Genomic DNA, 12,560 nt, shown 5'->3' with positions numbered 1-12,560 from the left:
TCCCTCAAAAGCCTTGCAATATTTTACCTGTGCCAAAGGAGATAACGGGTAACAGTTTCCAAGACACTTAAGTGATTAAGTTTTGGTATACATGCTGATTTTGCACTTGTCTACTTATGTCCATCAAGGGAATTGTTTTCCTTCTCTTTCCTTTCTCAAACCAATATATTGATCTTACTGCCACATTAAGATGGATGCTCCAATGCACATGTGAAGTGTTTTTTTGTTTGTTTGTTTTGTTTTGTTTTTAAACAAGAAGGCTGTGTTGGTACAACAGGAGGTATGCTGAAATAAAGTACATACTACAGAAATGTTATTAGTATGACTGTAACAGAATAGTTGAACAGCGCAGTCTGGCCTGTGTATCAAAGATCTAAAGTGCTTATGTCTAATTTTTGGACATAACTTACCACTTTGAAATCTAAATCATCCATGTGCTTTTGAAAATATGCACCATTCATTTACATGTTAATTCCAGGCTAAACAGACTGGATGTGGATTATATTTCTAGAAGCATTATGACTTTAAAAAGGGTTAAAAAAAAAAAAAAAAAGGTTGCTCAATGATCTCTTTTTATTTTTATTTTGTTCACAAAGCAACTGCCAGCACTGGGATGAGAACTGTGGGAAGTACCTAACCTACTGCCCTGCCTTACACCTCACACAGTCACAACAAAACCTGTACTTCTCACTCCGAAATAGGTTTTCAAGGAAGGAACTCAAAATTCTTATTTAAAAAATAAAAACAACAACAACAAAAAATCAATCCCTGCTGCACTTCTTGGAAATGTATAGATACTTAACAGCAATTTTAAAAGTTGTAATGTGAACCCAAAGGCACTAAATTCAGTGCCCCTGCAGGCTTCTCCCATGATGCTACAAATGTTTTTGTGACCTGGGTACAAAATGTCTATCTCATGTTTTAAACAACCGTCCATCTCTTTCCTTATGACAAGTGGTCTTGTGAATGTCCATATAACTAAGAAGAATAAAAATGTCATCTGTTCTCTTGAAGATTATGGAATATTTATGTCCCCACAACAGTCATCCTGACACAGTCTTCAGGCTTTGTTGAATTCATGACCTCAAACCCTTTTGATTTTAGGAGGCACTAAATTAATATGACACCTGGAATAATTTGAGCTTAAAGATTGTCAATGGCACTGTTACCTGTCTGCTTGTGGGTGAAGTGACTTGTCTGCTTGCAAATGAACCACTTCCTGTGTGTGACAGTCCCTGAATTTTCTGCTACGCAGCTAAGAGTTTTTCCAGCCGGAAAGAGCTGAGTCCCAGTCCATAAAAGGGACTTAGAGAAAAGGGATTCTTAGCTCTGATGCTAATATCCTTTACCCACCTATCTGAAGCTCTCAGATACCTATGTCAACCCAGGTGTCTAGCACTGGTAGCCACTATGAGGCATATAGAGTTAGAAGACACTTAAAGTGTTAAACTTTGAACTTTTGCTTCAGTTTCTCCATCTGCAAAGCATGGACATTAGTAATTTACTTCAGAGGCCAATTCATATGTTGTTTCTCCCACTTCTGGCAACACTTACGTGGAAACTCTCTTTATTCTCAAACAGGTCACTGAATGCTTCAATCTGAATACAAAAGATGTCCCTCCTAAACTGGATTATTTCTTATGGACTGAGCCAGAGGAAAAACAACCAACCAACCAACCAACCAACAACAACAAACAACAAACAAACAAACAAAAAACACAGAAAATCTTCTTGACTTAGAAAAAAATTACTCCATCCTCTGCTGCCATGCCACAATCCAATCTCTCCACTCTACCTCAGACAACCCATTTCCTAACCCCAATACAGATGAGCTTAAGATTTACATGCAAAAATTCACCATGTGCTTCATAATTTTATTTTAAAAGAATCATTGTTCTTCAGAATTTCCCCCTCCCCCCCAAACAGTTGTAATTCGACTTGGACCTCAATCCAAACAGCAGATGTTGGGCTTTCCATGCAGAAGAAGGCTGCCAATGACCCAGAGGATCCCCTCTTATTAATCATGCTGTTGCCACACACATACAGAGTCTAAGTGATAAGAAACTGCAGTGCATGCTACATTCATGTAATTTTAGAACAAATCTGTGCAGGTAGCCTCCTCACAGTGAAAAAGTCTGCTACATTTTGTGAGGCAAATGAAGGAAAAGACAATTTTTTATGGATGGCAAAACACAGCAAGTACAATGCTTATAACTCTTTCACTGATGCTGACAATATCTCAGGGACAGCACTTGAATTGGACCTAGAGATCTAGCTTCCAAAACCTCTGTGCTAACTTGTTATGTAATAATGTAACCCTGCAATGTACTATTTATGGTTGGCTCAGCCAGTCTTATCTAAAGACCTCATAAGAAAAGTTATGCTCTAATACATATGGATTTGATAGCATCTATCTAGGCTAATCAACAGGCATTTTTACAATTCAAAAACTCACAGTGAGGCTGTGTTAGCTAGAGACCTCAGCAGGCTTTCTAAAAGCCACATCAGCCCCAAAGAAGCCTGGTTCAATAAACATGTCCCTGATCAGAAACATATAGACTATAATAGAAGATATCTGTCAGGAACTGTTGATGGTTTCCCTGTTTCACGCTGGACTGGCATCTTGTTCTCTAGAGCAAGTATTTGTTAGCATGCACCAGGCTCCCTGGCTCTGTTTTGGTGCAAACTAAATACTTCTCTTGATGAGAAAAGCCACAAATGGACCATTAGATAGTTTATGCTAGGACTGAGGTCATATAAGCAATACGGATATGAATTATGTGAGATTTGGCTCCCTCCCCAAGACTCCAAGAGAAGTAACAAAAGCCTTTGTCTTGAAGAAATAATGTTGTCCCCAGGAGAACAAGAAGTTTAAGGGCAGTTAAGCTCAGCCCATGCCAGAACAACTCTCAGAGCACATCCCGTCATCAGCAGCATCTCACCGAGAGTGCCCCAGTTCACAGACTTTTAAATCTGAGTATCTTCCCCTTACCATTAGGTGGGCACACAACTTGTAAATACCAAAAGGCTTAGACTGGAGAAGGACTAGAAAGAACAACAAAACCTTGATTTACAGCCAGGAATTAAGTCAGTGCCGGTGCAGACTACACTTCATGAGACAAACCCTGCCACAAGGAGAGCTGCATTCTGCACTGCCTGCAGGTATTGCACGGTACATGGCTGTCTGCATCAAACAACACTGCAGTAATCCCCAACACAGGTGGCATGAATAGTGTGGATCATGGTGGCTATGTATCAGAGGAAAAGTTTTTTTTTTTTTTTTTAAAATGCTTGCTACATGCCCAAAGCAACCCCAAGTGGGCACAAGCTAAGGCCTTCCATCAGGTTACCAAGCATGGCTCTTTTGTGAGACCAATTAATAGTGCTGTTAATTACTTTTGTTAATGTTCAGCTCCTCTGCAGAGATTCTCACTGTCCATTTAAAAAGTTGCTACTTTTCATGCCTGAAAACATGTCTCTGATATAATCCATTGGGTCAGAAAACAAGCCAAAGAGCTTCACAATTCTTTTAAAATCAAATACATCATCATTTTTAAGCTAACATCACAGAGGGTATGGTAGCCTGACTTAAGGTTTTTGAATGACTGTGGTTAGAAGTACTTTAAGAAGTACTTCAAGATATCAAACTAGTGGGCTCCCCAGGTGAAAATAAACACAGCTCTCTCCACAACTATTCTGGAGATTAACTCCTTTCCTGCTAACTACATCTCTCATTGCTATGAACATGGAAAGCAATGACAGCTTTCAACTAACTGTCTCTCTGGAAAGCCAATAGGCCCCATCTAAAACTCTCAAAGCCAAAACAATATAAGTGTCCCACACTGTGATGGCCATATTCCACTTCCACAATAGAATTACCAGACTTCCAGTTACTCATACCTTTACTGTAAATAAGAAAATGGATATTAGACTATCAAAAGCTGCTCAAGGGCTTTCTTTGAGGCATTACAAATAATTTAAGAAAATAAGACTAACAGGGAACATGACTGTGTTCCTGATGTCCTGTTGATTCTAAATTGTTCCCAGCACTCTTGATGAGAACATCACGTGCAAAGAAAATGCAATTTTAATGAAACAGCTCCTCTCCTTCCCAAATCAACACAAATGGTCATACAGCATTTCCATCAAGGTCAAATATTTATAATACCAAAAACGCACCGTGACTTCACAATTGTTTAAAGGATCTTCTGCTTGAAATCTTGAAAACCTTGGATCTCCCACTTCCACTGTTTACTAAGGTTGCACAATCGCATCTGACATGCACAAAACTTCCATTCCCCTTCGGCTCTGGGTTGGTCATCCTTTGATTAATACCACGTTTACCATGAAGCTAAGTTCATTTGAAAAAAGGCCTCCTCCACACACCAAAAACAATCTGCATCATGTGCCATCTTCAAAATTGTTACACGAATTACTCCTGCTCTGTGCCGTGCCACAGACATGCATATAAGAAAATCAATGATGTTACTTACTAGGAACTCCAGACACCAGCCGTAACGGACGCAATACTCGGAAAGCCCGCAGTGCTTTAACATCAAATCCGGCACCTTTTCCTCCTATTGAATTCCCCCCATCTGCTTTGGTTGCTTGTTCTAAAATTGCACTAAAAAGCCTGTAAAAAGAAAGAGGAAACAAGCTGTAGGCAGACAGCAAGGCTTGGGCTAAACAGGAACAGAGATCATCATCATCATAGCACACAAACTATCTCACAGACCTGTGAAGAGTGTCACACATCTCACTCGACATTCGCATATGGTGGAGGAGAGACAGACTCTTCCCATATGCAATAGCCTAATGGTGATGTCTATACCATTTGCAAAACACTTGTTTCTGGAACAGACATAAACACAGCATGCTCCTCCTTCAGCCCAGTGGCTCCTTGCAGCCAGCTATAGACTGCCCCAGCGGCCAGCCTGCCTGCTGGCACCTAGTCGTGTGCTCCCTGCCCTGGATGCTTTGAGATGGCCATTCTGGCCATGCTTCATGATGAGTTTGAAGGCTCACCAACTACAGAGCATGTGGGTCAGGTTCTGAAGGCAGCCTCCAGGCTGCCCTTACCAGACAGTCAGGACATACTCCCTGGGAGTTGAGTGGAAAGGCAAGAAACCACAAATTGTAGGGTTTGCCCCTTTTGCTGCCAATACTTTGCTATCTTTATTAACCAGCCATCCACCTTGGGGAAAAAATCATCATTCATCGTTAACCCAATCGTTAATTATCTGTCACCCATTTTACAAGAAATTTAGATTCACCAAGGTCACTGCAGGTAGAACTGGGTTTAAAACTCAGGGATTCTTCAAGGTGCAAATGTTTAGATAAGGGAGTGTGCTCACATTACGTGCTTGTGTATCCATTTGTAAACCCCTTGATGCAGTGGCTATGGAAAGCACAAAACTGTAGTAGTCTTATTATTAGAATATCTTATTATACCAGTCTTAATGTTTTATCTTGCTAGTAGGAGTAGCTGCTTTAAGGAGAAGATGTCTCAGTCAGAACATATTTGAAAAGGCAGAGCAAGGCAGGAAAGATAATATTCTTCTGTGAAAGAGCTGGAGGCTCACCCTATGTGTTAATAAGAACCTGATTTAATAAGTTAGCTTTCAGGAAGCAGCTTCCATTTTTCTGGTAAAACATTAGTACCTTTGGGGGAGAACGGATTCCTCATGAATTTGCTAATGACATTGCTTTCAGCCTTGAAGTCATCAGTTTGAACCCAGCCAAATTCAGTAGAGGTTAAAAGCTGTTCCAGCCTAAATGGATGTTTGGGGCTCTGTAGAAAACCTTGCCTGCGAATGGCAGAGCCCCTGTGGCCGGTAGCATGCCATGGAAGTACCAGATGTAACTTTGAAGCTGTCTGGGATGCAAGGAACAGCCTGGTTGGAGTGCCCTGGATTCAGCACTGGCTGATTTCTCTCAGATGCTGCAGTCTGCAGTGCCTCTCTCAGGATCTCATCATCCATGTTCCCTAACTGGCAGACTCCACAAGAGCCCCCAAACTGCATAGAAAGCAGAGACTGAGCTGCCTGGTTGCTTTGCAAGGGGCTCCAACCCCTGCAGTCTGTGCTTGAAACCTGCTGATAGGGCCACAAATATAGGGAGCGTGTCCTGGATAGAAAAAGGATTCATTTACTGAAGCATCTAAGCCAGCACATTTCCTCAGCACTAAATCCACACAAAAACATGGATTAGTAGAGTGCAAATGTGAAATTAGTTTCTTAAGCAGTTGGTATTTTTTTTTAATTTCTTATAGAGAGTCTTATAAAACTTGTCAGCTGTGACTGAGGAACTCCTATCTGAATCTATTCAAAGCCTCAACTTCAAGCACTGCAGAAAGATTTAACAACTAGGTAACAAGCGTGGGAAAAACTGTGTGTGGGGAGGTTGGATGCTGAGTTTGTAGGTGTTGCAGACAGAGAAGCAGGATGCAGAGAAGACAAAAACAGAGCCTATGAGAAATACTGAGTTGACTATAGACATCACAGAGAGATAAACAAGGGCCGAGGCAAGGAACATGAATTATTGGAACATACGTATTCCTTGAGCTATGTATACAAATTATACAGAGTCACAATTTTCTGTTGGTCTTCATAATAGAAACACTGTAGGCCAAATTTGGCCTAATATATTTCCAGAAGACTAGTGATTAAGCTCTAGCAATGTGCTCTATTTCGTATTCAAACATTTCTATCTTCCTAGTCAACACAATTCCCATAGTAGATGATGAGTGACATTCCCATACAACAGTCCCAGTCTCCTGGGATCTGCTGGAGGAAAAAGAATTCACTGCAAAAGGTTTCCTACACTGTTTTTCAGCTCTCTTGCAATGCTGAAAACAAAAAAAAAATCTCAAAGAACTGAGTCAGCACTTGCGCATAACTGAAGGTCTGGTCTCCTGCTCCCCAGTATCACTGGACCCCTGGTTTTACCAAACAGCAGCTCTTGCCCCTGCACCAAGGACATTTCTCCTGCCACTAGTGCAACGAGTAAATCACTGGCTGCTCTGGAATTCTGCATCCTAGGAAAAGCTATGCATATCCTAAATTAACTCCAGAGAAACAGAAACACAGCCAGAAAGGCCACTCATTCCAGCGGAGCTGGAACCTGCTTTCTGAGACTAATGCAGCTCTGCTGCAGGCCAGTTAACCCTGTTTGTGTGCTCCAGTACCAATCTGCTAAATGTGCTATCTTGAGGTATCCACAGTCATCTGCCTACTCCTTCAGGAATAATTTGCATCAATTCCCGCATCTCCTCATTTAAAAACCCACATTTAAACTTGAATTGCATTACTCCTGCTAATCCTGCTTTAATGCATTTAACCCATGGTTAATATCTCCCTCTATACTAATCCAGCTTTTGTACTATTGCAATACAACTTCTTGCTTCTCTTATGTAGTATTTCATGTCTTTCCCTTTTATATTGAGGTCTACACTGTGTCCAATCTGACCTACTGGATCTCTATTCCACTCTTCAAATTTACAGTACGTTCTGCCTATCATACTTTGTTGTCCATATTGCCTCCTGAGTTAGGGCATGGGCAGATCTATGATTCATAGCTTACATCTACCACATACTTTTTTGGCAGTAACTTCGTTATGACCCAGAGGAAAAAATAAGTCCTCTTCCTAAACACTACAGATGATGAGACACAGAAGAAAGGTAGGGCTTCTGACTGTCTCTTCCATCATCTTCTTTCAGGAGAAAAACCCACAACCACATACAATTGGTACTTTCTAAAAGCTCTATAAAATCTTCCTAGTTTGTCAGCTAATTGTTCTACAGTCCTAAAAGAGCTGGATGGATGTTAAGGTACTGATATAAAATATGAGGCCAGAGTCCTTCTACTTTGTATTTATATGGCAAAGTCTGCTCTTTGATGAAAACCTCTGGGAAAAGCTATGGTGGAGAAAAATGCTGTTCTTTCTTTTCTCAGGTAGGTGAGTTAGCTCAAATGCATGCTTCAAGCAAGGTGTGAGAGAATTCTGTGCTCACACAGAAATCAAAGTTTGGATGGTATAAAAATGCAAGGGGGTTAATCTCTTGTGGCCACTGAAAAATCTCACTTTTTTTTTTTTTTTAAAGAACACAGAAATCAATCATATTTCTTTCCAGCTACCTACATCCTGCCAGCCTAAATTAATGCCCCATTTTCACTTGGATATAGTACTTTCCCTTGAAGAAGCACAATTAACAACATTTTGATTTCTGAATTTCATCCATGACATGACTACACCTGAACTAAATTCATTTGACAGCCATAAGCTATAAAGCAGAAAAATTTCTGTCACACTCAACGCATGTATGGGCACAGTCCAGTTTTGTTTGTTTGTTTCAGATTTACTTGTGACATATGAAGCCAGCCTCACTGTTTTTCTTGCTCTTACTTTTCTGTTTCTTTTTTGACATCTGAAATATCTAAAAGGCTTTCTCTTTGCTAGATGATTCCAACAGCAACATGGCAGGGCTGTAACCTGCTCTACAGCTCTTCATTTCCTCTGTGGGGAAGGCATGCTGATTTTTATAGCATCAAAAAGAACTTGTCAAGGGCCTCCCAAAAATAAAAATGAAACAGAGAGTTTGGTATTTCTAAGGCCAAAACTCAGCAGAAAAACACAGCTGAATGAATCCTCATAGGTATAAATAAATAGTAAAGTACAGTGATTTTTTTTTCACTGTGCTTTACAGTTCACCTGTGATTCATGAATGTGGAAGTGTTTGGGTCCACCCTTTAGAAACTCCCCACAGGCCTTTGGAAAGACATATACTCTGAACACATTTTCCAATATGTTCTTAATTTCAGATCCTTTCTAAATACCTTCACTGCTTACCTTTCCAAGTAAGAATGCCTTTCAAATTATGACACCTCTTTTTCTGGCAGAAGCTATGGGTCCTTGGAGGATGACTGTACTTGGCAGACAAACCACAGCACTGACAGGAAAGACATATAGTCTTCTAGAACAACGTTGTCAAGTTAGTCTTCTCTCACGAGAAATTTCCTTCAACAGCACAATGTTAAAGGACATCACTGTTTTATCTGAAAGTTTTATGTTTTCCAAAAGAGGAACAGTAAAACTGAAAGAAGCAGGAAACAATTTGACTAATAGTCAGTGCCTGTGGGTTGTGCCTCATTAGGCAGCTTATGGGTGTGATCTCTACTCTTAACTAATAATGTTCTTATCCACAGAGCCTCTGATTGATACCCACACACAGACATTTTTCTTCAAAGCAACATTTAATGGTACCACTATAGCAGGGTCATAGGCTATTTAAAGATAAGCTAGAATCAAGCTTTAAAAGACTTAGCTGATGAATAAGCAGATCTCCCACACTGCAAGAATGATAAGCTGTTACAAGCCTGCAGGTCTAAAGTGCATCCTTTCTCCGGAAAATGTAGCGGTTGTCTTCAGTTTCCCCTAGAATTTACACTTGGCCGTATATATGACCATGTTCCTCTTACTCTACTCACTTTATGTTAAAACATACAAGGAAGCCAATTATGCTGTATTATCTCTTCGAGACATATTAAACTGACCTAAACAGAGAATCATTTAGGTTGGAAAAGTTCTGTAAGATCATCAAGTCCAACCATCTACCTAACATTACCAACTCCACCTTCAATCCACGTCCCTAAGCATCACATCTACATGTTCCAAATACTTCCAAGGATGGGAACTCCACCACTTCCCTAGGCCACCTTGTCTGTGAAGAAATTCTTCCTAATATTCAATCTAAACCTTCCCTGGCACAACTTGAAGATGTTTCCTTACGTCCTATCATTTATCACCCGAGAAGAGACTGACCCCCACCTCGCTACAACCTCCTTTCAGGTGGTTGTAGAGAACAATAAATTCTCCCCTCAGCAAACTTTCCTCCAGACAAAACAGCCCCATCTCTCTCAGACACTCCTCATATGTCTTGTTTTCTGGCCCTTTCACCAGCTTTGTTGCTCTTTTCTGATCATGTTCCAGCAACTCAGTATCTTTCTTGCAGTGAGGAGCCCAAAACTGAACACACGTCACCCAAGCTGTGGTCGCACCAGTGTTGAGAACAGAGGAACCATCATACGTGGTATACTAGATATACTAGCAGTGTATACTAGGTGGATTGAGAGACAAACAAGTATATAAAACCTGTCTTTTTCTTTTTTTTTTTTTTTCCCCTCCCTTAACTTCCAACAATACTTAAAGAAGTATTTCACTCGTAGCCTTTTTATTTTTTGTAGCAAGAACAATCACTGAAAATGAAGGTGCTGCCTAAGGCAGAACAAGCATGAATGGCAATTACGACAGTCATTTTTGATGCTTCCAGTATTAGTTCCACATCTTCCCTTCCCTCCCAGACCAAATAACCCTCTCTGCCCAGTGCTACAGCTGAGTCCAAATCACTCAGCTTTCTTCAACAACTCCATCAATGGTCAGAAAAAGGTGTCACAACAAAACGTTATGAGCCTGTATTTTTGCACTTTTCTTCCACCTCTCCTTCTCTATCTCTATTTTATTTTATTTTATTTTATTTTATTTTATTTTATTTTATTTTATTTTATTTTATTTTATTTTAATGGGGCTACCTCTCTTACAAAATATTCAAACGTGCTGAAATTTAAATATGATGTCACTGAGGGGTTTCTGACAGCCCCTGGGAAAAGACGACAGGGCAGAACAGGAACAGATGGTATTGCCACATAGATTTTGCAGAGAGGTTGTGGAGAGAAAAAGCAGTGCACAAGGCTAGTCTGCAGTAGTGTATGAGTGAATTTAAACAGATAAACATCAAAGGAACCCATCTGGCCTTGAAGTGGAATCTGTCACTTGAGATTGTTACTATTTAACAGAGACCTTGGGGTCTTGGCCATGTTTATTATACTTGTGTAATCCCTCCCCAGTTACGTTTTTTGCTCCCCATCTAGAGACTGAGAGCTGCTGGAGGCAAGAGCAGTTAGAAAAGCTGAGAGATGCAGCTTCTATCATTGGCAGGGGAATTAATTTCAGCCTGCATATCATCTTGCTGATTAACTGCCCTAGTAGGAAAATTGAAGAGGACTGCACTTAAACTAGATATAATGCCACCCTGTGATTTCTGGAGCCTTGCTCTCTTGCATTCCAATGGAAGAGGAAGACGTAACATATGCCCGCTCTTTAAAAGGTCTTTCTCATAGAAATTAAAAGGGAACAATCATATTCATAGGACTTCTGTTTTCCAGTCTTTCTTCATCTTAAGCAACAATCCCCAAGCAGGTGACATGTCTGAGGGCTTTCAAAGGCAGAACCAACTACACAATCGAACAGTGAAAGTGGAGAGGTTGGGGATTTAACAATTTCTAATGACTAATTTGCTGTGGGATCCTCTGACTGTCGGTAGGAACGAAGGGCAAAGGCAACAATATACTGCTGCAGGCAGAAAAGTTATGCCCGGGTAGATGACTTGTCCTCTCTTCCCCTCACTGGAAACTCTCCTTCTGCCCACTTTTCCCCAAGATGCTGAAAAACAGTAGGGAACAGGTAGCACAAAGCAAAGTTTGCTGACATAATTATTTGGGACCATCATTAAAATAGTCAAGATGGACTTTGATTGGGGGCAGAGATTATGAGGAGTGTTGATCACTGGGACTGTCCCTTTTAATGCTTTTCCTAGGACCTGATGTAGGATTTCCTTATGAAAAAGGTGAAAAGACTGAAAGTTTTTGTGGGCAATGAAATGTTTTAACAATGGAGTGGTGGAAGGATGGGACAAATTACTCAGGAGAAGAAAAACATGTTCTCTTTGTATTCAGGGGCAGTTTATTCTTCATTCCTTCCCTTCAACAACCACAATTCAAAACCCTTGTTTCTCTCTTACCCTCGGCTAGAAAAAGTAGAAGGTGGTTTATTTTGTTTTTATTCAAATAAATTAAATGCCAAGCCTGAAAAACACAGAGAAGAATAAGGGGATCAGAAAGTTGCATCTTAAGGTGGCAATTTGATCCACAATAGTACAGTTAGTCTTTAAAAAGGTTAAAGCATCAAAAGGGCCAAAATCAAAAGTGTTGAGGTCACCACCAGAACAGTGTGATTGAACAACAGAACTTATTTCTGTATGAGTATGAAAACTTGAGATTTAAATTTTTCATCCTTCTTTGTGAAAAGTTTGTAAGATGGCAGAATTTATTTCTCATTCAACTCTAAACTTAATTAAAAGATCGCACCTAGATATTCTTAATACTCGCAGACATGCAAAAAAAAAAAAAAAAAAAAGGGATTTTCTTCCACCACAGTCATGTTTAAGCACTTTACTTTGCCCAGTAGTTTTGCACTACTCCTGTTTTTATTCCTGTTACCAAAGAGCAGTTTAATTTCCATGTCTCGCAAATCACTAAAAGACTTGGAAAAGGCTAAGTAGCAAGGGATACCAGAGAGAAAATGTACATCAACTGAATGTCAATCCTTATGAATCAAGTTATACCTGCAGAAAACCAGTGGGAGTTACCTGCATTTTTAGATTGGACAGTTACACTTGGTAGAAGGTGTGAAGTCTGTAGGGGGGTTAACAAGGTAGGGACAAGCA

At 40.2% G+C, this 12,560-nt stretch overlaps 1 protein-coding gene across 50 annotated transcripts in view; it reads right to left on the bottom strand.

Moving 5' to 3' along the window:
* The window catches only part of CACNA1C (calcium voltage-gated channel subunit alpha1 C), a 494,083-nt gene that overhangs the window by 191,495 nt on the left and 290,028 nt on the right, over positions 1-12,560 (bottom strand). For all 50 annotated transcript variants that reach the window (XM_083821259.1, XM_083821285.1, XM_083821290.1 and 47 more), the window contains one exon: positions 4,494-4,633. In XM_083821259.1, coding sequence (XP_083677385.1) covers positions 4,494-4,633 — 140 coding nt within the window. The remainder of the gene's footprint in view (positions 1-4,493; positions 4,634-12,560) is intronic.

This window comes from Anser anser (assembly GCF_964211835.1).
Source record: "Anser anser genome assembly, chromosome: 1".
Classification (NCBI taxonomy): domain Eukaryota; kingdom Metazoa; phylum Chordata; class Aves; order Anseriformes; family Anatidae; genus Anser; species Anser anser.
This window is presented reverse-complemented; position numbering and strand designations above follow the sequence as displayed.